We start from the raw sequence: 20,806 nt of genomic DNA, 5'->3' as shown, positions 1-20,806 counted from the left end.
GATAAAATTGTTCTAACGGTGAATAGTTAACTCTTTTCCAACTTCCCCGATGTTTGTGGCTCCAAAGTGTCATTTCACATATTTCCCCTTTGCTAGGTGTCTGACTTACACGGTGCTCTTGGTGGACAGGTCTGTTTTTCCTCTCTTGGTCTGAGCCAGAGTCAGGGCTGCAAAGATGACTAAGTGGCTATGCAACTGTTGCTCTTCCAGAGGACCAGTGTTCAGTTCCCAGCATTCAGTTTAGTTTTCTCCACTTAGCTCTGTTCTACCCTATCAGGCCAGGCCAGTTTCTTTATTAACCAATGGTATTCACAGCATACAGAGGGAAATCCCACATCAGGTAGCTTACAACAAACTGTTGTAAAAATCCAGCTCCAGGGCTCTGGTAATGTTTTCTGATCTCCTTGGGTACCCACACACTCGTGGCACACATACCCCTGCCTTGCATACATACACATATACTCTCCAAAAAATCTTTAAGAGGCCAGAATGGTCTGATATAAGGTTGATATAAGGTATTGTGAACCCCAGTGATGGTAGAAATATTTTAAGCGAAAGAGTAAAAATTCACTTTGCACATATATAGACCTTGCACACTTACAGGCTCACACTTTTAGTTACCAGCATAGCTAAAAATCTGACCTGTTCTCTGTAGCCCCTGCCTCAGTTTAGAGTCTGTGTTAGTTAAGTTGTTGTTTCTCATTTTATTTTATTTGGTTTTGTTAACTGTTTTTGAGACAGTCTCACTATGTTGCCCTGGCTCGCCTGGAACTTGCTATAGAGACCAGGCTAGCCTCCCTACTTCTGTCTCTCAAATGCTGGGATGAAAGGAGTATGCTATCACACCTGGTTTTGTTAGTCAATTAAAAATAAATCACTAAAAAAGAAGCAAATAAATAAAAATAAAAAATAAAAAGATCACTTTAGCAAAATACTTGCAATATTCAACTTAAAGAACAAAGGTTTGTTTTGTCCTACAGTTTATAGGTTCCAGTCCACGGTCAGCTGCCCCCCTTGCTTTGGGTGTAACATGGTGGAAATACATGGCAGAGCCAAACAGTTTACATCATGAGACTGGGAGCAAAGAGTGTGGAGGGAGCTGGGGTCCCATAATGTCCTGTAAAGGCCCACCCCTAATGAAAGACTGCCCCACTATGCCTCAACAGTGCCACCCAGGGGCCCAAGTCTCTAATGCATGAGTCTTAGGGAACATTCTAGATTCAGCAAAGCATGCCTTTGATTTTTGTGTAATTTTGTGATCTATCTGAGAGACAGAGATAGAAATAATGTCTCCTCTTGCATATATTGGGCTTTCTTTCTTCTTCTACTTCCCTAAGGTTGTCTCGTTGTACACTTCCAGCAGACTGCATCTGTAGTTTCTGCTATTGCACCCCCAGACGCAATCCCTTGGGGTACACTTCCAGTGGACTGGCATCTGTAGTTTCTGCTATTGCAACCCCAGAGGCAATCCCTTGGGGTACACTTCCAGTGGACTGGCATCTGCAGCTTCTGCTGTCGCACCCCCAGAGGCAGTCCTAGGAGTACTGTGACGCTCTAAGGACTCCTTCTTTCGTACCTCCCGTCGAGGGTTCCCTGACTGGCCTGACTTGGGTCCTTTTCTTGTCACAAAGATTCCTCAGATTCTGTTGTTTTGAACACAGAGGGCTCAAATGATTGCTTAGCCAAGTTGCTAGTTGACTTAGGAAGTTTTCTGCGGTAGAAGAGGTTGTTCCCTTGACTTTTTAAAATTCCAGTGCAAATGTCTTCCCGCCTTCCCTAGATACGCCATCCACAGTTACCACCCTCCTCATATTATCCTTGCTTTTCCTGTTTGTTTTCTCCACTCAACACTGTGCCATCCTGCATACTCTGTGATACCCATTTCTTTATTCTCTCACCAGTAGAATGTAAGCTTCACGGGGACAGAATTTTTTTTCTCACCACTTCATCCTCTGGCACATAGGAGAGCACCTGGCACCTGACAGTCACCAAAGTTCTTTGCCTGAACCACCTGAAAACAGTTTTTTGAGAGGTGTGACCCCCAGGCAGTCTGATGATGGCTGCTCCCCATGCCCATATGAGTTTTCACAGATTGGCCGGCATCTAGCTCCCTGGGTCTTGATATTAATCTTACTTCTAATCCTCGGGCTCTCTGACGCCTAAGAGGCTCAGGAGCCAGCTTGGGCTGTTTCGTATTAGACGTGGAAGCAATGAGGGTAGAGGAGGCATGGCGTCGTGTCCAGTGGTCCGGTGTGCCATTTGTTTTCCTTGGTGAGATAGTAGCTCCACGCACCTGAACATGGAGCAGCTGTGCCGTGGGGAGTTGAGCATCCACTTGTGGTTTTGTCACACTTTCTCCGTGTCTGTTCCAGGATTACTGTGGCATGGCGTGGCCAGTGCTGGCGCAGAGATTCAAGAATGGCCTCTTTTCTCCACATGCAGATGAGCATCGGCTCAAGTACGTAACTTTCTTGTCTACTTCAGATATGGCCTTAGAACATGGGAGACAGATTATAAGGGAGAACCATCCAACAGTGCAAGTCAGATTTAGGCGGAAGGAGAATTGGATTATTTCAGATTTTGGTTTTCTGGAGAATTGGGACCAAATAGTGAGCCCCTTTCTGTGGCAGGAAACCAGTAGTTACCAAAGGACACTCTCTCCAAGTGACGAGTGTCAAGAGTGATGGCCTTCTTTATTTTAAATGTTTTATTATATAAAATTAACTGAAAAGTAGTGTCTTAGGGTTTCTTTTGCTTTGAAGAGACACTATTACCTTGGCAACTCTTTTTGTTTTGTTTTGCTTTTGTTTTTTGAGATAGGGTTTCTCTGTGTAACAGCTCTGGCTATCCTAGAACTCGCTTTGTAGACCAGGCTGGCCTTGAACTCACCGAGATCCACCTGCCTTTGCCTCCCAAATGCTGGGATGAAAGGCGTGCCATGGCAACTCTTATAAAGGAAAACATGTAACTGTGGTGGCTTACAGTTCAGAGGTTTAGGCCATTCTCAGCATGGCGGGAATGGAAGCAGCATGCAGGCAGACATGGTGCTGGAGAAGGAGCTGATTGTTCTTACATCTTGACTCACATGCAACAGGAAGCGGTCTAAGGTACTGAGTGTAGCTTGAGCATATGTGAGACCTCAGAGCCCAACTTCGCGGTGACACACTTCCTCTGACAAGACCACACCCACTCCAACAATGCCACACCTAGCAGTGCCTCTGCCATTTTCTTTCAAACCACCACAGGTAGAAAGTATAAAAATGTAACTTACCTAGCTTCAACATTTTTTTTTCAAGGATTCATAATCCTCCCATTTGTAAGTATTTACTTCGAAAAATTCAAAGGTGCCAGGTATGGTGGTGCATGTCTTTAATCCCAGAACTCAGGAGGCAGAGGCAGGCGGATCCCTGAGTTAGAAGAGATCTGGTCTACAGAGTGAGTTCGAGGATGACCAGGGCTACAAAGAGAAAACAAAACCAAACAGGCAAACAAAAGAAAAGGCAAATTCAAAGGCACGAACATGAACTAGCACGATGAACCCCTGCATATCTGTCACCAGCTTCTGCCAGGCTGGTTTTTCATTTATGTAAATCATGGGTGTTGTACAAACACATCACAGTTATTTCAGGATGTTCTCTGAGGACAGGAATCTTGAAACTCAAAACAGGAGAAAAATCACAGCCACAACCTCAACTTTGCCTCTCTCTTGAGGGGAGAAGGCAAAGCAAGGAGAGGCTAGTCGCTTGTCGCCTGACATCCGACAGAGAAGCAGGAGTTCCTACAAAGGAATGCATTAGTTATCTTTTTCTTCTTATTTTTTAAAACTTATTTTTTAAAGCTTCCTTCTCGCTACTCAGGTATCAGTGTTTTAAGTCAGCTTGGATGTATGAAGTCCTGCATGAAGGGTTCCACTTCCCCTACGACTATCCGAACCTGCAGACGGCGCAGCTGGTGTATGACCGAGAGGTGCAGTGGACGCTGGGAGCCATTCTATATAAAACCCGATTCCTGCCACTCAGGTAAAGTCAGACTCCCAGGCTGGTTCCTTGACCTCAGAGGATGTTAGGTCGATGCCTCAGAATAGATCTCACCACCCTCCTCAACTCCTCCACCCTCCAGAGACTCCCGCTGTTCCTTTCATCGAGACAGAAAGGTTGAGATGAATTGGTCTGGACTCTCTTCCTCGCCTTTGCCAGCTTTATCTGTTCTCCTCCAAGGAATCACTCTATGGTTGGGCTCATACTAAATGCTTCTAGGATATGCACTGAGGACCTAAACGTGAGCCTTAAGTGTTGCACACTGGAAAACATATTTGACAAAGAGCTGAAGGAGGCTGTGTGGGCAAAGCACTCTTTCCTTGTGGGTAAACCATTCCAGAAACGCTGTCACTGACCTGGCACAGTGTGTGTTGGCCCTAGCATTAGAAAGAGGGCCTGACATGGTTTTAAGATGGGCATTTTCATCTAGTTGTGGGGTCCCATGACTTGCCGCTATGTGCTATAAGATATTTGGGACAGGTTTTAGGTCCTCTTTCCTAGACAGGTTCAGAGAAAATATGATCTACCTTTACTCTCTTGTGCCTGAACTTCCAAACTCTGTGATCAGGAAGCAGACAGGCGACAGGTGTGAGGGAAGTGGGCTGTGTGGCTCCCAAGGAACCAGACAGTGTGCACCAACTAAAGTACTGGTTCCTGTCACACACAGGTGTCCCAGCATTTGTCAGTTCTCATTTGTCCAGAGAAATCAGAAATCCATATTTTATATGAAATCTTTCCTTTTGAAGAATTACATTTAAAAAAAACCATTGCATGAAATGTAAATCTAATTCATCTTAATCAATAAGAACCGGGGTGAAAGAAAACCTGGAAGGTCAGAGAATGGGAGCAGCCGCCAATTGCTTCCTTCCTGTCTCCCTTTCTCCATCCCTTCCTCCAAGAGCCTGTCTCCACCCGTCCTGTCCTAATTACTCTCTCTCCACCCCCTGATTGCTGGGATTAAAGGCGAGAGGTGCCACCGCCCAGCTTCAGTGGTTAACTAGTGGCTAGTTCTGCCCTCTGATCTCCAGGTAAGCTTTGTCAGAACACAAAATACCACAATAATTGCAGGTCACACAAACTAAGATGGATCTAGATGATGCAAGAGTAGCATCCTAGCCAGGTCAGACGACCAGTGCTCTTCAGTTTATGTAATGCTGTTTTTCCAGGTCACAACTGCCCTCATGCATATAAATGCTAGATCCTAAGAAATAGTGCACCTTTTTTTTTTTTTTTTAAAGAGCTAGACATATTCAGTTTGTTTGGAGTCAAGGGATACTCTATTCTTAGTACTGTATTTACAAACTATTTTTTAAGATTTATGTTACAGCCTGGTGTGGTAGTGCACACTTTAAACCCAGCATTCAGGAGGCAGAGGCAGGTGGATCTCTGTGAGTTGGAGGCCAATCTGATCTATAATAATGAATTCCAGGATAGCTAGGGCTACATAGACCCTGTTTCAAAAAACAACAACAAAAGATTTATTTTGCAGGTGACCAGTTTTGTCTGTTTTTTAAAACTTAGTTTTATTGGCCTTTTGAGCTTATCTCCACATTCTGCAGCACCTGAGCCCCAGGGACAGGAAGGGACAGGAGGCACCAGTCAGCCCTGGGGCGGGGATGTCCTTAAGCTTTGCTCGGTCAGTGCAGCGGGTTTCTTGGGCTGTCTGAGTGGATGGATAAGTGGGATTGACTCGGGCGGTCCTTCACATCACAGCAAATGTTTCACTCTGAAACCAGTTGTTCTTTCTGCTCCCCTAGGGACCTTCGGCAGGGAGGTGTCCGGCAAGCCCATGGCAGCTGGTTCCGGCTCTCCTTTGTCTACAACCACTATCTCTTCTTCGCCTGTACCCTGGTGGTGCTGCTGGCCATCGTCCTGTACCTTCTGCGAATCCACAGAATTCACCGCCGACAAACTCGAGCCTCGGCTCCGTTGGACCTGCTGTGGATTGAACAAGTGGTGCCGATGATTGGGGTGCAAGTAGAGCCGTGAGCCTGGACCGGAACCGGAGAACCTCCAGAACCTTGGGACTGCTGCTTCCTGAATTCCTCCCTTTCATCAGCTGGCCTCACATGCTGCTTTGGCCTGGGAATTTCTACTTCTTTACTTTAATTTGTTTTAGTGCCCAGGATAGGACCTTTTCTCAGAAGCCGTAATGTGATCTGTGAGGAACTAAGTGGCGAGAGGCCGGTGCTAACACAGGGGACCAAGCTTAGCCCAAGTGAAGCATGCTTCTCCCTTATCACAGAAAGCTGGTGTGTTTCTGGGATGTAGTATTTCCCCCTCTTGCTGAAGCAAGTTTTTGATTGGGCAACTGTAATCATGGTTGAAGCCAACTTGGATCGACTAATAGAGCCAGAGACATTCCAGCAAGTGCAGTTGCCCCTGCTTTCTCTGTAACAGAGATATCCTTATGTGGAGATCCACAGCCTTGAATAGGGACCCAAGATCTCTGAGGTTCAGTGGACCAGGATCTCAAGGCAACCAAAACGATACGACTTCCTTGCTTACTTGACATCCCTGGCAGTGTTGCTGATTACGTTATACAGATCCGAGAGGCTGGACCCCTTTGAAGTGAATGATCATTGACGACCTGACAGTATTTTATCTGACACTTGGTCTAACTAGTACAGAACACATTTCATGTGCCTCACAGGCTGCTGGGCATCCACGTTGCCTTTTGAGCCATAAGCATGCTTATGGAATGGAGAAACTACTGGGACAGGTTTGCCTGTTTGCGGGTTACTGTCTCGGGCATATTTTTTCTGTGCAGAAGATTCAAAGCAACTTCCCTCATTTCACTGCTGAGATCTTATGTATTTTGGGATGGGTTGTATTTTGTTTTGTTTAAGGAAGAATAGTATCAAGAGAGTGGGCAAAGGCAGTAAAATCAAAGTTGGGATTTTGGGGGCTACGGTTTTGAGACAGGGTCTCACTGTGTATGTAGCTTTGGCTGTTCTGGAATTCACTCTGTAGACCAGGCTGGCCTGAACTCAAACTCACAGAGATCCTCCTGCCTCTGCCTCCCAAGTGCCTGGTTTAAAGGCATGTGCCACCATGCCTGGCTTAAAATCAAAGTTCTTACCTATTTTTGGAATGCTTGAAAGAGAGCAAATTCTAAACTTTGGAATAACTAGATAAATCTTCCATGGAGCAGGCTGGCCATTTGTTTGGACATCTGTCACAAATAGCACTTCCTTTACTGGGGAGAGGAAAGCCATACCATGTACTCACCACAGCCTCTCAGAAACTGGCCCCTCTGCGGCCAGCCTTTCGGATGCACAAAGTGTCAGCTCCTTCTGCTCCCATGGACTCTTTCTTTCCCATAGACCCATGAGAGGCCTGCCTGGGATGGTTCCCAGGGCAGAAATAGTAGCTTGATTTCTTTTTGGGAGTATGGCAAGTCTCTTGAGGCCAGTTTTTTAGGTAGCCAAGGCTAGCCTGATCCTCCTGCCTCTGTCTCCTCGAAGTGCTGGGTTTAAAGGTGTGCACCACCAGACCTGGCTCATTTCCTTTTCATTTTGCCAAAGCCTTTTATTTGTAGGGTTAGAATAGAGAAAAAAATTCTAAATTTAAAGAATAAAAATGGACTTCTTTGAAAAGAGATTCCATACTGGGAACAGAAACGAAATACTTTATGAAATGGGAAAAACTAAGATGGCCCTAGGGCTAAGCCAAGGTGAAGATAAATAAGTATATTAGCTCTGTGGTTAGGCAAGTTCTAAACTATTTTCTTCCTTTTTTTCTTTTGAGGCAGGATCTCATTAAATGTAACCAGGCTGGCCTGGTACCCAATGATCCTCCTGCCTCAGCCTCCCGAGTGCTGTGATTATAGCTCTGCACCACCGTGGGTGCACATCAGATACGTAGTCGTCTGTCAAAGATGCTTTCATTTTACATATTTTACTTTCCATCAGGACTGTCATTGACATTTCTTTTCAGATTTAAGGTTCTCTTTAATTCTATTTTTTATGCCCTATGCGTGAGCCTTTGCCTTTTTAATGCTGCTTTAAAATGACAAAAATGTTCTTGCTAGCCATTTGCCTCCTCAGGGAACTTTTCGTTTCATCTTGGTTTCTATGTACCAGTTTTGGTGTTCTTGGGAGATCTTGTTAACTGTGGCTGTGATTCCTGAGCTCAGACTGAAGCTGGAGGGAGGAGGTATGGTGTCCAGTTTTCAAGCCTCCTTACCTAATTTACTCTTCACCCTGACGGTACCGGTACCTACCATTTGTCAAGCACTTACTTTGTATTGCTCTTTAGAACGCTTTGGGTTCTTTGTATATTATTTAATCATGCAGCCTTTTGGATTGATAAACCCTACATTCTTTTTATAGTTGAAAAAAAATCTCAGGATGCCTACCTTTATCATTTTCCAATATAAATATATTTCTTAATTTATTTTAATTAGTCTGAGTTTTTGTTTTGTACATTATATCCTATTTACTGTTTTAATATTATGGGATTCAGGCTTTATTAACATAAGACTTTGTTACGTGGTTGAGAACTGAGCACATTGCTCTTGACTGGTCCTAGGTTTCCCCATCACTCCCGTTGGGTGACATCATTTCACTAGACAAGGTTGATGGCTGGTCCTGGGTTTTCCCATTACCTGCACTGGGTGATGTCATCTTGTTAGCCAGTTTTCACTCCATCTGTTTGAGTGTTTTTTTTTTTCTTTTTAAAAATACTTTAGGTTTTAAGTAATTAGCTTAACTTTGCACAATTTTTCCCCTAACCACAATATTCCAATAACACAATTGCAATCTGAGTGAAGGTACAAATGCCTAATAGAGCTCTCTACCTCATTACAGAACTTGGTGGTGATTCTTGGGCAGTTTCCAGAATGGGACTTGTGTGACTTCATTTCAGTTGGGAGTAGCAGCGGCTGGTTCAGAGTCTCCCAGTTTGTGCTTAGCTTCAGCCTTGCTGTCTGGACGATGGACTTCTGCCAAACTTGTAAGAATTTGATTGCTGTGTTCAAAAGGGAGGGCTCAGAACCAAGCTTTGGCACCTTTGACTAACAACAGAGTAACGAATGAATGTACTGAATTCAAACACTTTTAGGGTGTTCTGAATTCTGAGTGGCTCTGTCCTTGGCCGCCACCTTGCTCCTAACTTGGATCTGAGCTAACTGGAAAAGCTCTTGCACTTGGGTTTCTGTCAATCCTGGAGTCTCTGGAGGTGGCTCATTAAGGTTCTATTTTGAGCCATCTTTGTCTTATTTTATATCGAAGTAGGCTGCCATTGTAGTATTTTACATTCCCCTTTGCCCTAGTATTTCATTCTTTTTGTTCGTTAATACTATTATTAGAAAGACAGAGGAAAGCCACACACCAACAGACCATTTTGTCTTTTGGAAATCTGAGCAATAGAGAGACCTTTTATAAGTAAAGTGGAATTAATTGTTCATATATAAGGGCTTCCATTTTTTCAATTATGAGACCATTGTTCCCATTTTTTATAAAAACCAGAGTTGAAAATGTTCTGAGTAATAGATGTTTAGTCATGCGTGCATGGCGGACAAGCTTGAAGATGTGTCTACTTCTGAGCCCTCCTGAACATAGGCCAACTGCTGACAGATACCCCACCCCCAAGAGCCTGCTGTAATGAAACACCTGAGATCATTCATAAAGAGAAAAGGGTTGGTCTTTTTTTGTTGTTGTTGTGTTTTTTTTTGTTTTTTGTTTTTTTTTTTTTTGGTTTTTCGAGACAGGGTTTCTCTGTGGTTTTGGAGCCTGTCCTGGAACTAGCTCTTGTAGACCAGGCTGGTCTTGAACTCACAGAGATCCACCTGCCTCTGCCTCCCAAGTGCTGGGATTAAAGGCATGGGCCACCACCACCTGGCGAGAAAAGGGTTGTTTTGATTCACAAGTTTTAGAGATCAAGTGCTCCCTTTGCTTGTGCCTGTGATGAAGAAGTGCAGTTTGGCAGGCGTGGGTAGCAAAGCAGAATTGCTTAGCTCATGGCTAGGATGCAAGAGAGGATGGAGTTGGGAGTCTCACATGTCCTCCAGTGACTTAAAGACCTATGAAGCTGTGCCTACAAGGACCCACCACCTCCCCATAGTACCATCCTGGGGCCAAGCCTTTAACAAGTGGGCCCTTGGAGGACATCCCAAATCTAAGCTACAGCATGATTTGAAGGCAGTCCTGGCGATTCCTAAGCAGCCCACCCCGTGGGGCACATTCCAAGTGTGGCTCCACTAGCAGTACAGGATCTGCCTTGTTAGCTTCTTCAGGCCACTCAGCCAGTAGGGATCCTGAGTACTCTGACTGTTAGGATTTCTGCTTCAAGTTCTCCTTCCACACTTTATATCTATTGAAGCTGTAAAGTATCTGCCATGTCTTCTCCGTGATTTCTGCCTTTAGTGTGGTCTCTGCGGTGGCCCTGGCATCTCCATGGTGACCTCAAGCCAGATGTGCTGCACCGTGCTGTTTCAGGTGCCTGGGACTGCTTTCCAGATGCTTCACATTCAATAAGAATCCTGTAGAATTCCTACATTTCATGAATCGTTCTGGATATTCTGATAAACATGAAGCTTATAAACAGAAAATGTGCAATGTCATTAGAATGGCGACTCTGTCACCCTCATGTGGGGGCAGAGCTCTGTGTCACATATGCCCACATATAAACCACCATTCACCGCAGGACCAGAAGGAAGGCTGCAGGGAAACTGGTATCATGAGTCTCCAGAGTCGGTCTCTGTGACCAGCTTCACTCTTGGCAGTCATTAACCCTGCCACAGTAGAAGCATATCTCAGTGTAGGCCAAAGACAGAAATCTGGGCCACTGAGATAGTTCAGCAGGTGAGATCACAAGCCTGGCAACCTGAGTGTGACCCCCAGAACCCACACAAAGATGGAAGGAGAGAACCAACTCACACGACTTGTCCCCTGACCTCTGCATGCACATGCATGTACACAGTGTATACTCCCCGTCATATGCACACAAAATAATAAGTGAATTCTTACAAAGATTAAATGATGTCATAAGAGTTATGTCCTGATCAACCCAACAGGGCTCGAAAAAGAAAAAAAAAATAGATCCTGGGTTAGCTGATTGAAAATACATGTTTTAATTACTTTTATGTTTAAAAACAATTGACAGAACTGTTGACAGACTGTTGAAACATTAAAGGAAATTTATTTGATCCTTTAAGTGTGCGATGGCTTTTTCTAAAACAGACATTTGGAACACAAATTTAGTAACTATTATTTTCCACCAGTTCATTCAGTATTTGGTATCTATCTGGTGACAACAAATTATACAGACACAAAAAGAGCTAAGATGATCTTGTTGACCAGGAGTGCAGAGAGAGCAGTGCAGTTAAACAGCTAAACACCAGCTCTCTTTCCAGACATGCTCAACTGTAATCAAAGAAAAATGAAGTAAACACCTGAAGCCTGAGCTGACTCGGGATGCCCTGGTCTCAGAGTGACTATAAAACCAGGCTACACAGAGAAACCCTGTCTCAAAAACCCACCACACTCCTGTTCCAAGGCTTGGATTGAGTGGGTCTAAGATGAGTCTTGAGTTCTGAGATCGAGCTCCGAGGGACTGGGACTAGGGAAATAAAATACTAAGAACAGCTGAGAGTGTACCCTTCAGGATACAGACTCAGAATACTAGAGTGGAACGGCTGATCATCTGGTTCAGAAACTGCAAATGGGCAACTTCAGGTAAGACATACTAAGCCTCCATATTATTTATAAAAACTAAAAATTGTAAACATTTAAGTTTGTTTTTTTTTTTTTTTTTTTTTTGCGGGGTGGGTATTCGAGACAGGGTTGCTCTGTGTAATAGCCCTGGCTGTCCTGGAACTCACTCTGTAGGCCAGGCTGGCTTCAAAATCAGAGATCCACCTGCCTCTGCCTCCCAAGTGCTGGGATTAAAGGCATGTGCCACCACTGCCCGACTAACAATTAATTTTAATAATATTCACTCCAAGACTAGAGAGGTGGTTCAGCTAGTGGGAGTGCTTGCTGCTCTTCCGGAGGACCTGTGTTTGGTTACCAGCATCCATATCAGGCAGCTTACAATTGCCTTTAACTCCAGCTCTAAGGGACCCAGCACTTTCCCTGGCCACCATGGCATTATGTACACACACGGTATATGTTAACTAACACACACACACACACACATAAGGATCTTCACTTCAAAATCTAGCTCACTAGGTGCTTAAGATGATATAACAACGCTAGATGTTGGTCACAAACCAACGTACAGTTACCTGTTGACTGGTCCACCTGTTCTTGGGTCTGTCACTGTCACCACCAGCCTGATTAGTGGACAGGATTCTGCAGTACAGGGACACGGAAATCCAAGATCTTCCTAACACTAAGAAAAGCCAGACTGCCTAGTAAGCAGCAGCAAATGACGGACACTTACTTCTGCAGCAGATCTTAAAGGAAATCTCTGGTGTAAGGACACCTTAGTGACATTCTGGATCTGGTGTCCATCTCCTAACAGTCTTGAGAGACATGACCAATGTGTAAGCCATGTGGCATGTCAAGGCCGCCCTCCTAAGTTCCTGTGCTTGCTGATAAATTACCAAGATAGTTTCAGTCCTAGCGAGTGATTCTCAGAATTATTTTGGGACTCTTCGGAGTTCATTCATGAGCCAAAGGGCACCACTAAGCAGTGCCAAGGAGCCTGACTGGTGTGTGGCAGCCAGAGGAGTTGGAACATACATAAGCAGAGTGCTAATGCCCAAGGTCACCTGTTGTAGAAAAGAGAAGAAAGCTAATAATACTGAAATAATACTGAGCCAGATACACAAACCTCCAAGCTGGCACATCAGAGCATGACGAAGCGTGTATTTAACGCCCATAAGCAAGCGTAAAATATGTAAATCAATGAAATTCAAATAGAATAGGTAAACCTAAAATTCCCTTGTCTTACTCTAGCCCATGCTGGCCTGGAACTCTTGGTGCTAGCAACCCTCTTCCTTAGTGCTAAGATTACAGGCACAAGCTACCATACCCAGCATCTACCTGTCTTATTCTACGTCGGTAGTTACGGTTACCAGCTTCTATATGCCTTACTTTCATATATGTAGTTACTGAGAGATACAGGCTTTCATTTTTGTTTGTTGGAGGCAGAGTTTCACTGTGTAGCCCTGGCTGGCCTAGACCTCACTATGTAAACCAGGCTAGTCTTGAACTCACCTGCCCCTGTCTTCCGAGTGTTGGAATATGCAGGTACATACAGTTCTGCGCTGTTAAAAATGTTGTTCTGTCACTTGCTTTTCCCTAAACTGCTGTGCAGTGCTCCACAGCAAAGACATGCCATGGCTGCTTTAGTTTGCTTCCAATTTTAATACCACCATTATGAGTTTCCTCACATAAAGCTCCTAGTGCAGAAGGGTATTTCTACAGCAGATACAACCATGACTCTGGACCAAAGCATTATATATCATATATATCATAGATATTATATTGTATAATTGCCTTCTGATGAAAGCTATTATAGACGCATGGTCTCATTGAGAATATCTAAATGTATCCATTTTCCTGTACCCATGCTAATAACATTATCTCTTTGCCTGCTCACCCCACACCCAAATTTAGCTCTCCATAGAATGATAGCCACAAAATGATATTTGTTAAGTTGCTCTTCTCTGATATTAAAATGCTGTTGTATTTATTAGCCAGCCATTTGTCATTCCTCTTATGACAATAGTGTTTTGATACTTTTTATGTAGTTTTTTATTATTAACCTATGATTAACATTGACTTTGTTTGGGGAATGCCATCAGATCAAGAAGGGTTTTGTACCTGTGCATATGCCAAAGTGAGCAGAGTCACTGCTGCCATCTTGGTCCTTCGAGGAAGGGGGATTCTCCGGGACAGGAAATAGAGCACTGTAATGGCGGTGACCGACGTGATGCCCTAGAAGAAAGGAAGAGGGTCACCATGTGGGGGTTGCAGGCACACCTCCAGGGAACACTGCTCCACCCACAGTCCCCTTCTGCTGGAACTGAGGCACACTGTCAGCCAGGCACCACCTGAGTGTGTTCACTACTTTACACACTTAGCCTCCCTCAGGTGAGAGCCTGGCCTTTTACATCAGACGTTATGTCCTTAACTGTATTTTATATATAATTTTACATTCGTGTTTTTCCCCAAAGATTTATTTTATCTTATGTGCATGGGTTCTTTGCCTGCATGCATGTGCACCATGTGCATGCGGTGCCAGAGGAGGCCAGAAAAGGCCTCTGGAACTAGAGTTAGTATGAGTCCGCATGTAGGTGTAGGGAACTGAACTTGGGTCCTCTGCAAGAGCAACAAGTGCTCTTAACCACTGAGCATCTCTCCAGCCCTGTCCCCTATTCCTAAAGCAGGGCTGACCTTAACACATAAAGGGTTTAACGTCTCTGGGTTGAGAGTAGAAGGGATGGTAGTGCCTCCAGCTGGTAAAAACAATGAAAATCGTGGCTTCATTTATACCAGAATAAGGGTCTGGGGTTGGCAATAAGGGTTCTTTTCTCCATCCATGCCAGAGAGAATGTTTTCTATCATATCTTTTCAGAGCATCTGTTTCAGAGCGAGCTATAGGGACAGATCCAACCATACTTTATTTATGCTAAAACACTGTGTAGGGGTAGGGAGGTCAACTCTGGTCCGTGGACATGAGTCCTCTCTACATCTCCTTGTCTGCCATCTCACACTCAGCATGCCTCCATCTGATGACATCCTGCCCTTAGCTTAAGGCTCACTCTAGAGGTTCCATTTCCACTGCTCATGTTTTAGGAATGCTGCAGGAGAAACTGTGGGGTCTCCTCTGTTCTCTCTTTACATGTATTCCTAACAGCTAATCTTAACTTCGTGTTCCTTTAAAGCTCCTCTCAGATCTACCAGCTATCAAGGTCTTCCACTTACACCTTGTTCCCTGTGACCCTGTCCTGCTGCTCTAACAACACTAAGGTCTTCTGGGTACACACTCAGGCTGCCAGGCCAGTCTTAGTACGGTTCCCACACCACCAGTACCTATGGGCTTAAATAAATGGGAAAGTATTAATGAGGCACCTTTGGGGCTCTTCCACAGCTATGTGCTCACCACAGACTACAGTCTGTTCTAACCCTAACCCTAATAATCTCTCTCTGCTGAAATGACACTTAGGCTTATTCGGGATTAAGTGGGGGTTAGTATTAACTTGCCTATCTGATTTTAAGCTAGAATTTGGGTGTAATGACAAACATGTCAGATTAGATATCTGGTTGATCCTAGAATTGCCTCCACAAGAACAATCAGTCACTGCCATGCTAACAGTTGTCTGTGCCTCCCTGGCACTCCCAAAACCTGTGTGAGGGTCCCTATGCCAGTGCCTCCCTGGCACTCCCAAAACGTGTGTGAGGGTCCTGATGCCCAGCAGCACAAGCCAGCACACTTACCAGAAGCCGGTGATCAAACTGCACCATGGTGGGATTCTCAAAGACATTCTTCATGATGGGAGAGAAGGTAAGGAGATCCTCTGGGATCCACGAGTCTCCCATTTTGGGGAAGGAGTTGTAAACAAGCCCAGCATCCAGCCCTGCCACAAAAGCCCCTGCATGCCAAGATACACAGGATATAGCTCTGAATACAGAAGTCTCCTACCCCAGAGCTAGACAAAGGAACGATTTGCCCTCTTTTGGCCTCTTTGTGTACCTGCACACACGTGGCATACACTCACACAGACACACACATGTACACATAAATAAAAAAGTTTAAAACTCTTAGGAGGAAGGACCTACATTGGTCCCAGCTCCAGTGAACTAGAACATCTTTGATCATCAGTGAGGACAGGTCACCTGTCTGACCCATTCTGGTGTAATATGTAATAATGGTTTCACAATACATCTAACACAGCTTTTGCTACACTCCAGGCCCTGTTCTAAGCACTTACAGTCATCACCTCTGTTCTATACACAGCTTACAGTTCCTGGGGAGCAGAAAACAGAGGGTGGATGGTGGCAGTGAAGGAGCCAAGTGTGACAGGTAAAGATAAAGGGGCAGCGGGAACAACAGAATATCAGGTAAGAAATGCCACTTCACGCTGGATGGAAGCGCACCAAGTGTGCTGGGAGGAGGCCTACCTGAGAGAGCTGTAAGGAACACCAGGCCTGCTGTGCCTCCAGCAAAGCGTCTCAACCACAGCAGCTGTCGGGTTTCAGGTAACTGGAAAGGATAATCAGGTAATCTCTTTGGGAGGAACTACCAAGGTAGGAAGATCTCCAAATCCAAATCTAGACAATTTAAGGTCAGATTGTCTCTGTCTGCTAACAAAAAAAAGTACCCAGCAGACACTGCTCTAACACAGAGTAAGTACCCAGCAGACACTGCTCTAACATAGGATAAGTACCCAGGAGACACTGCTCTAACATAGGATAAGTACCCAGGAGACACTGCTCTAACACAGAATAAGTACCCAGCAGACACTGCTCTAAATATATCTGTTTCATTGTTAGACATTTATTATGTATCTTCCCAGATATTTCAATTAATTAAATTTAAGTAGCCCCCAGTAGCTAGTGTTACTGCAGTAGAGAACATGACACTGTATCACTTAACAGTCATCTCAGTTCTTTCTGTAATTGGGTAGAGTATCAGTAGCCTAGCACAGTTCAATTCCAATGTTGGGGTGTGTGAGAGTGTGGGCACATGTGAGGATGAAGGACTGGGAAGATCTAGGGGTTGGAACACAAGATCAGGGTGTCAGCAGACAGCTCTAGATACAGGCAATTCATTTTATAAATTCAGCTTGGAAGTTGGAGGAAGAATTTTCAGATGAGGACTATTTACTATGAAAAGGCTTCAATATTTGGCTTTCCTGTGAACATCTCCAATCCTTACTGGGCCCCAAGTCCTAGCTCTAAATACCTATTAGGTAATTCTACTGAAAAACCTGATGTCACATCAAAACGTTCTCCATGAGCAGTTTATCTGGGCTGACTCACACTTCAATATTTATTTAATAGTCACTTTTTAAATTAAGCATTTTAAATTACTGGTGCATTTGTATGTGTGTGTGCATGTTCATGCCACAGCACACGTGTAGATATCAAAACACAACTTTGTGTCATCTAACTCTCCTCACCCACCTTCACACGGGGCTAAAGGAGTGAACTCTGGTTTCCAGGCTTGTTGAGCCATCTCACCAAACCAACAATCACTATTTGTAAACATTAGAAAAAAGGTGAGCCAGCTGTGGTAGAGCACACCTTTAATGCCAACAAGGGGAAGGCAGAGGCAGGTGGATCTCTGGGAGTTTGAGGTCAGCTTGGTCTACAAAGCGATTTCAAGGACAGCCAGGGCTGTTATAAAGAGAAACTTTGAGCTGAAAAACTGAAAAAGAAACAAAGACAGAAAGAAAGGGGAAAGTGAGTTTGGTAGCTTGAGATGGTTCCCCAGCACAAGTGCAGCCGCGGCTCTGGCTCTGAACTTCCTGTCTGGCTCTTCAGTCTCCACCTGGGAGCCAGGGCTAAAGTGGTGGGGCTATCCTTACTGGCAGTTCCTATGTTTTCACATTCCTCATTAGACAATGTTGACAAGCTATTTAGTCTCTATATTACAGAGCAGCTTCATTTCTGGAGATACATATGTATCCATCCCAAAGAATTGAAACCTGTGTCTCAAAGAGCTAGCTGTGCCCACATGCTCACAGACACATTCTTTACACTAGCCAAAACGGAGCAGCAGCTGTTAGAGGGAATCTCTGACTTACTAACTTTGTATTAGAACCAGATTTCCATCACCCTGCCCATCAGCAACTGGGCAGCTGTGCAGCGAGGCTGACGGGCGTTCACCTTGTGCTGAGGGAGCAGCATCTGGGCACCTGGGCACCTGGGCAGTGAGGCCAATGGGCGCTTACCTTGTGCTGAGGGAGCAGCAGGGACAGTGAGGTCCACAGGCTGGCACAGTAAAGAACAAGTGCTGACCCCAGGTGGGCTGCCAGGCGGTACTGACTGACCCGAGGAATATCATAGGACTCTGGTTTTTCTTCTAGCCCACTTTTCACCATATACCAACCCAAGAGACCCTAGAATTCAAGAAGAGAGGGGGAAATCAAACAAGGTTTGACCTGTTAGGTTCTATTGAGAAAGTACATTATCAGAAAGAACACCCTCCCAACCTGTTTCCACACCCTTCTAGTGTTCACAGCCAGTGTTCAGAAAGTGTGAACTGCTGGCGACTCTGTATTAACAGCATTAGTGCTTGATCTCTGTTTAGACCTCTGTTTTATGTAGTTCAGGTATATGAAATCATACAAGAGTTTATCTGCACTCAAAACTTTACAAATACTTGATATAATTTAACATGTAAACCAGAGAAACACAATATTTTGGTCTATGAAAACTAGATTATATTTGGAAAAAGCTTAATAAAGGTTAACTGTTTAAAAACAATTACAGTCAAGATAGGTGGGTATAAAACAAACAAAAAAGCCTGGGGGGAAGGCATACAATATGTAAGATTTTGCATGTGGATTGCTTTGCAAAAATATATTTCTACTCTCTAAGAAAAATGAAGGTGGAGATGAAGAAATTTAAACTTCAACTCCAAATTCCAAATTCAGTCAAAGAAAGACTGCAGCTCTTAGGAAGGAAAGGAGGAGAGTGCGGAAGAGCAAACAATAACAAGAGATCTCACCGTTCCCCATCAAAATGCATGTTTATATTTAGAAAGCTCCCAGAATGCATCACACTCCACAGTCCTCTGCTTTAACTAGCAAATAACCCAACTACATCAATTCCAGTCTTATCAGATAAGACACAATCATTCCACCCACTGCCTCCAATCCACAAAATCAGGCCAAAGGGGTGAGTTTCTACTACTTCAGGTAACCCGCTGGTGATATTTCCTCCCCTTTTATGACCAGCCTGGCTACTATAATTACCTTCATCTTCAGGGACCCTGGAAAAATGATAGCTATACAATTCTCTAGCCTAACTTACTTCCTCCCACAACCCTGACAACTTAAATTTCTACCTTCATTTTTAATGTTTAATTATAAAATTAAACTTATATTTTATTTCATCTAATTTGCTTAGTTAAAAAAACATAATAAAAGTTAACTTTTATAATAAGCTTCTATAAAGTATCTTTTATTAGTGACCAAGTCTTTACTGTAGTTTCTAATGTTAATGTTAATCGCTTCATTAGCTTATCTCCTTACCACTTCTGAGTTAAATTAACTACTAGTTTCCTACTGGTCAAATGTTGATGTTCCTTTGATGCTATGACACCATCAGGACCTTTACATTTTGTCCCAAATACTTGCAGGTGTCTCCTCTGGTTCCTTTCCTTGGTTCTTGGCATTAACTTTAAGACTCTCCTGAAGCTCTCTTCCGTAAGAAAAGTCCAGCTTAAATGATTTCAAATACCACTTAAACTTGAACATCAGCTTCATCTGTATCCCAGCTCTCATCCCCGAACTATTTCTTTTGGAGTTTTCCTGTTTGCCTCTGTAGTCACTCTACAGTAGAGATCACTCTAAGACAGCAGACAAGTTAGAAAAGAATGGAAGAGAACCCGGAAGAGAATCATAGTGGGGACATGAACTCTACTTCCAGTGGCACAAGAAAATACACTTATTGAGACCTTACTGATTTTAGACACCCAACTAATTGCTTTATAGGCATTAATATCTGTACTCCCTAAGTGGTTTTATTACTGTCTCTCCCCAGAATAAGAAAGGAAATCATATATGACAAGTCAGATAGCTTGCCCTAAGTGGCAGAACTGGGACTTAAAGCCAAGCCTATGGCACTAAAATGCTATTGTAGTGATGTCCTTAAATAATACCCACCAGGAAGCTCTTTGAGCATCTCTGGTTTCCCAACCTTGAATAAATCTTACCTGGAAACAGACTAAGCCACAGAGGGCAAGAACACGTCCTTTCATGCCACGGCTGAGCCAACCCTTTCTCCAGAAATAGGCAGCGGGCAGGATGTATGCAAGGCCTACAGCTCGACCCCACATTCGGTGCGAGTATTCCATGTACCAGATGAACTTGAATTCTGCCAGTGTCATGTCATGATTCAGGCTAGGTGAAATGGGAGTCAAAAATGAAAAGAGAGAAAACCGCTATTGCGTTTTTCTTCTCTCTCTCTCTCTCTCTCTCTCTCTCTCTCTCTTTCGTTTTTTGAAACAGGTTTTCAGACAGCCCTGGCTGTCCTGGAACTCACTCTGTAGACCAGGCTAGCTTTGAACTCACTAAGATCCACCTTCTTCTATCTCTTCAGTGCTGAGATTAAAGGCATGTGCGACCACCACCCAGCAGGTAGAGCATTTTCTTGATTAGTGATTGATGTGCGAGGGCCCAGCCCATTGAGGGAGGTGCCATTCCTGGGCTGATGGTTCTGAGTTCTATAAGAAAGCAGGTTGAAAACGACAAGGAAAAACTAGGAACCAGCACGTGGTGGACAGTGTATATGGCACATCCTCCTGATGGGACCAGTCCCACAATGGAAAGGACTGCACACTGGTACATTCTCCCGAGGGCAGCATCCTCAAAACCATGTTACTGGGTGAAAAAATGTCAGACAACAGAGCTTAGGCCTGACATGATTTTATTTATTTATATAAAATTCCAAAATCTGTATAATGAAAGAGCACAGGTCAGTTGTGTCTGGGGGTGGGCAGGGGCAGGCACAGACATCAATTGTACGTGTTAAATATGTATGATCTATTACATACCAATTATACTGAATGAAGTTGTTAAAATATTTAAATACTTAGAACCCAACAGTCCAGAGAGAGAGAGAGAGAGAGAGAGAGAGAGAGAG

At 44.1% G+C, this 20,806-nt stretch overlaps 2 protein-coding genes across 3 annotated transcripts in view; one reads left to right on the top strand and one right to left on the bottom strand.

The window, feature by feature from the left end:
* Window positions 1–8,435, top strand: part of Entpd7 (ectonucleoside triphosphate diphosphohydrolase 7) — a 43,995-nt gene extending 35,560 nt beyond the window's left edge. For both annotated transcript variants that reach the window (XM_050144417.1, XM_050144409.1), the window contains 3 exons: window positions 2,373–2,458; window positions 3,858–4,019; window positions 5,795–8,435. In XM_050144417.1, the coding sequence (XP_050000374.1) occupies window positions 2,373–2,458; window positions 3,858–4,019; window positions 5,795–6,026 (480 nt within the window). In that variant the 3' untranslated portion in view covers window positions 6,027–8,435. The remainder of the gene's footprint in view (window positions 1–2,372; window positions 2,459–3,857; window positions 4,020–5,794) is intronic.
* Window positions 8,436–11,774: 3,339 nt separating this feature from the next.
* Cox15 (cytochrome c oxidase assembly homolog COX15) overlaps window positions 11,775–20,806 on the bottom strand; it is a 13,577-nt gene continuing 4,545 nt past the window's right edge. The window contains exons 4-9 of the mRNA XM_050144428.1: window positions 19,878–20,064; window positions 17,890–18,057; window positions 16,115–16,196; window positions 15,431–15,585; window positions 13,814–13,927; window positions 11,775–12,756 (exon numbers count right to left, since the gene is read on the bottom strand). Coding sequence (XP_050000385.1) covers window positions 12,625–12,756; window positions 13,814–13,927; window positions 15,431–15,585; window positions 16,115–16,196; window positions 17,890–18,057; window positions 19,878–20,064 — 838 coding nt within the window. The 3' untranslated portion in view covers window positions 11,775–12,624. The remainder of the gene's footprint in view (window positions 12,757–13,813; window positions 13,928–15,430; window positions 15,586–16,114; window positions 16,197–17,889; window positions 18,058–19,877; window positions 20,065–20,806) is intronic.

Source organism: Alexandromys fortis, unplaced genomic scaffold (genome assembly GCF_014885135.2).
Source record: "Alexandromys fortis isolate MF-2015 unplaced genomic scaffold, M_Fortis_MF-2015_v1.1 scaffold_16, whole genome shotgun sequence".
NCBI lineage: Eukaryota > Metazoa > Chordata > Mammalia > Rodentia > Cricetidae > Alexandromys > Alexandromys fortis.
Note: the sequence above shows the minus strand (reverse complement) of the source record. Positions and strands in the feature narration are given on the sequence as shown.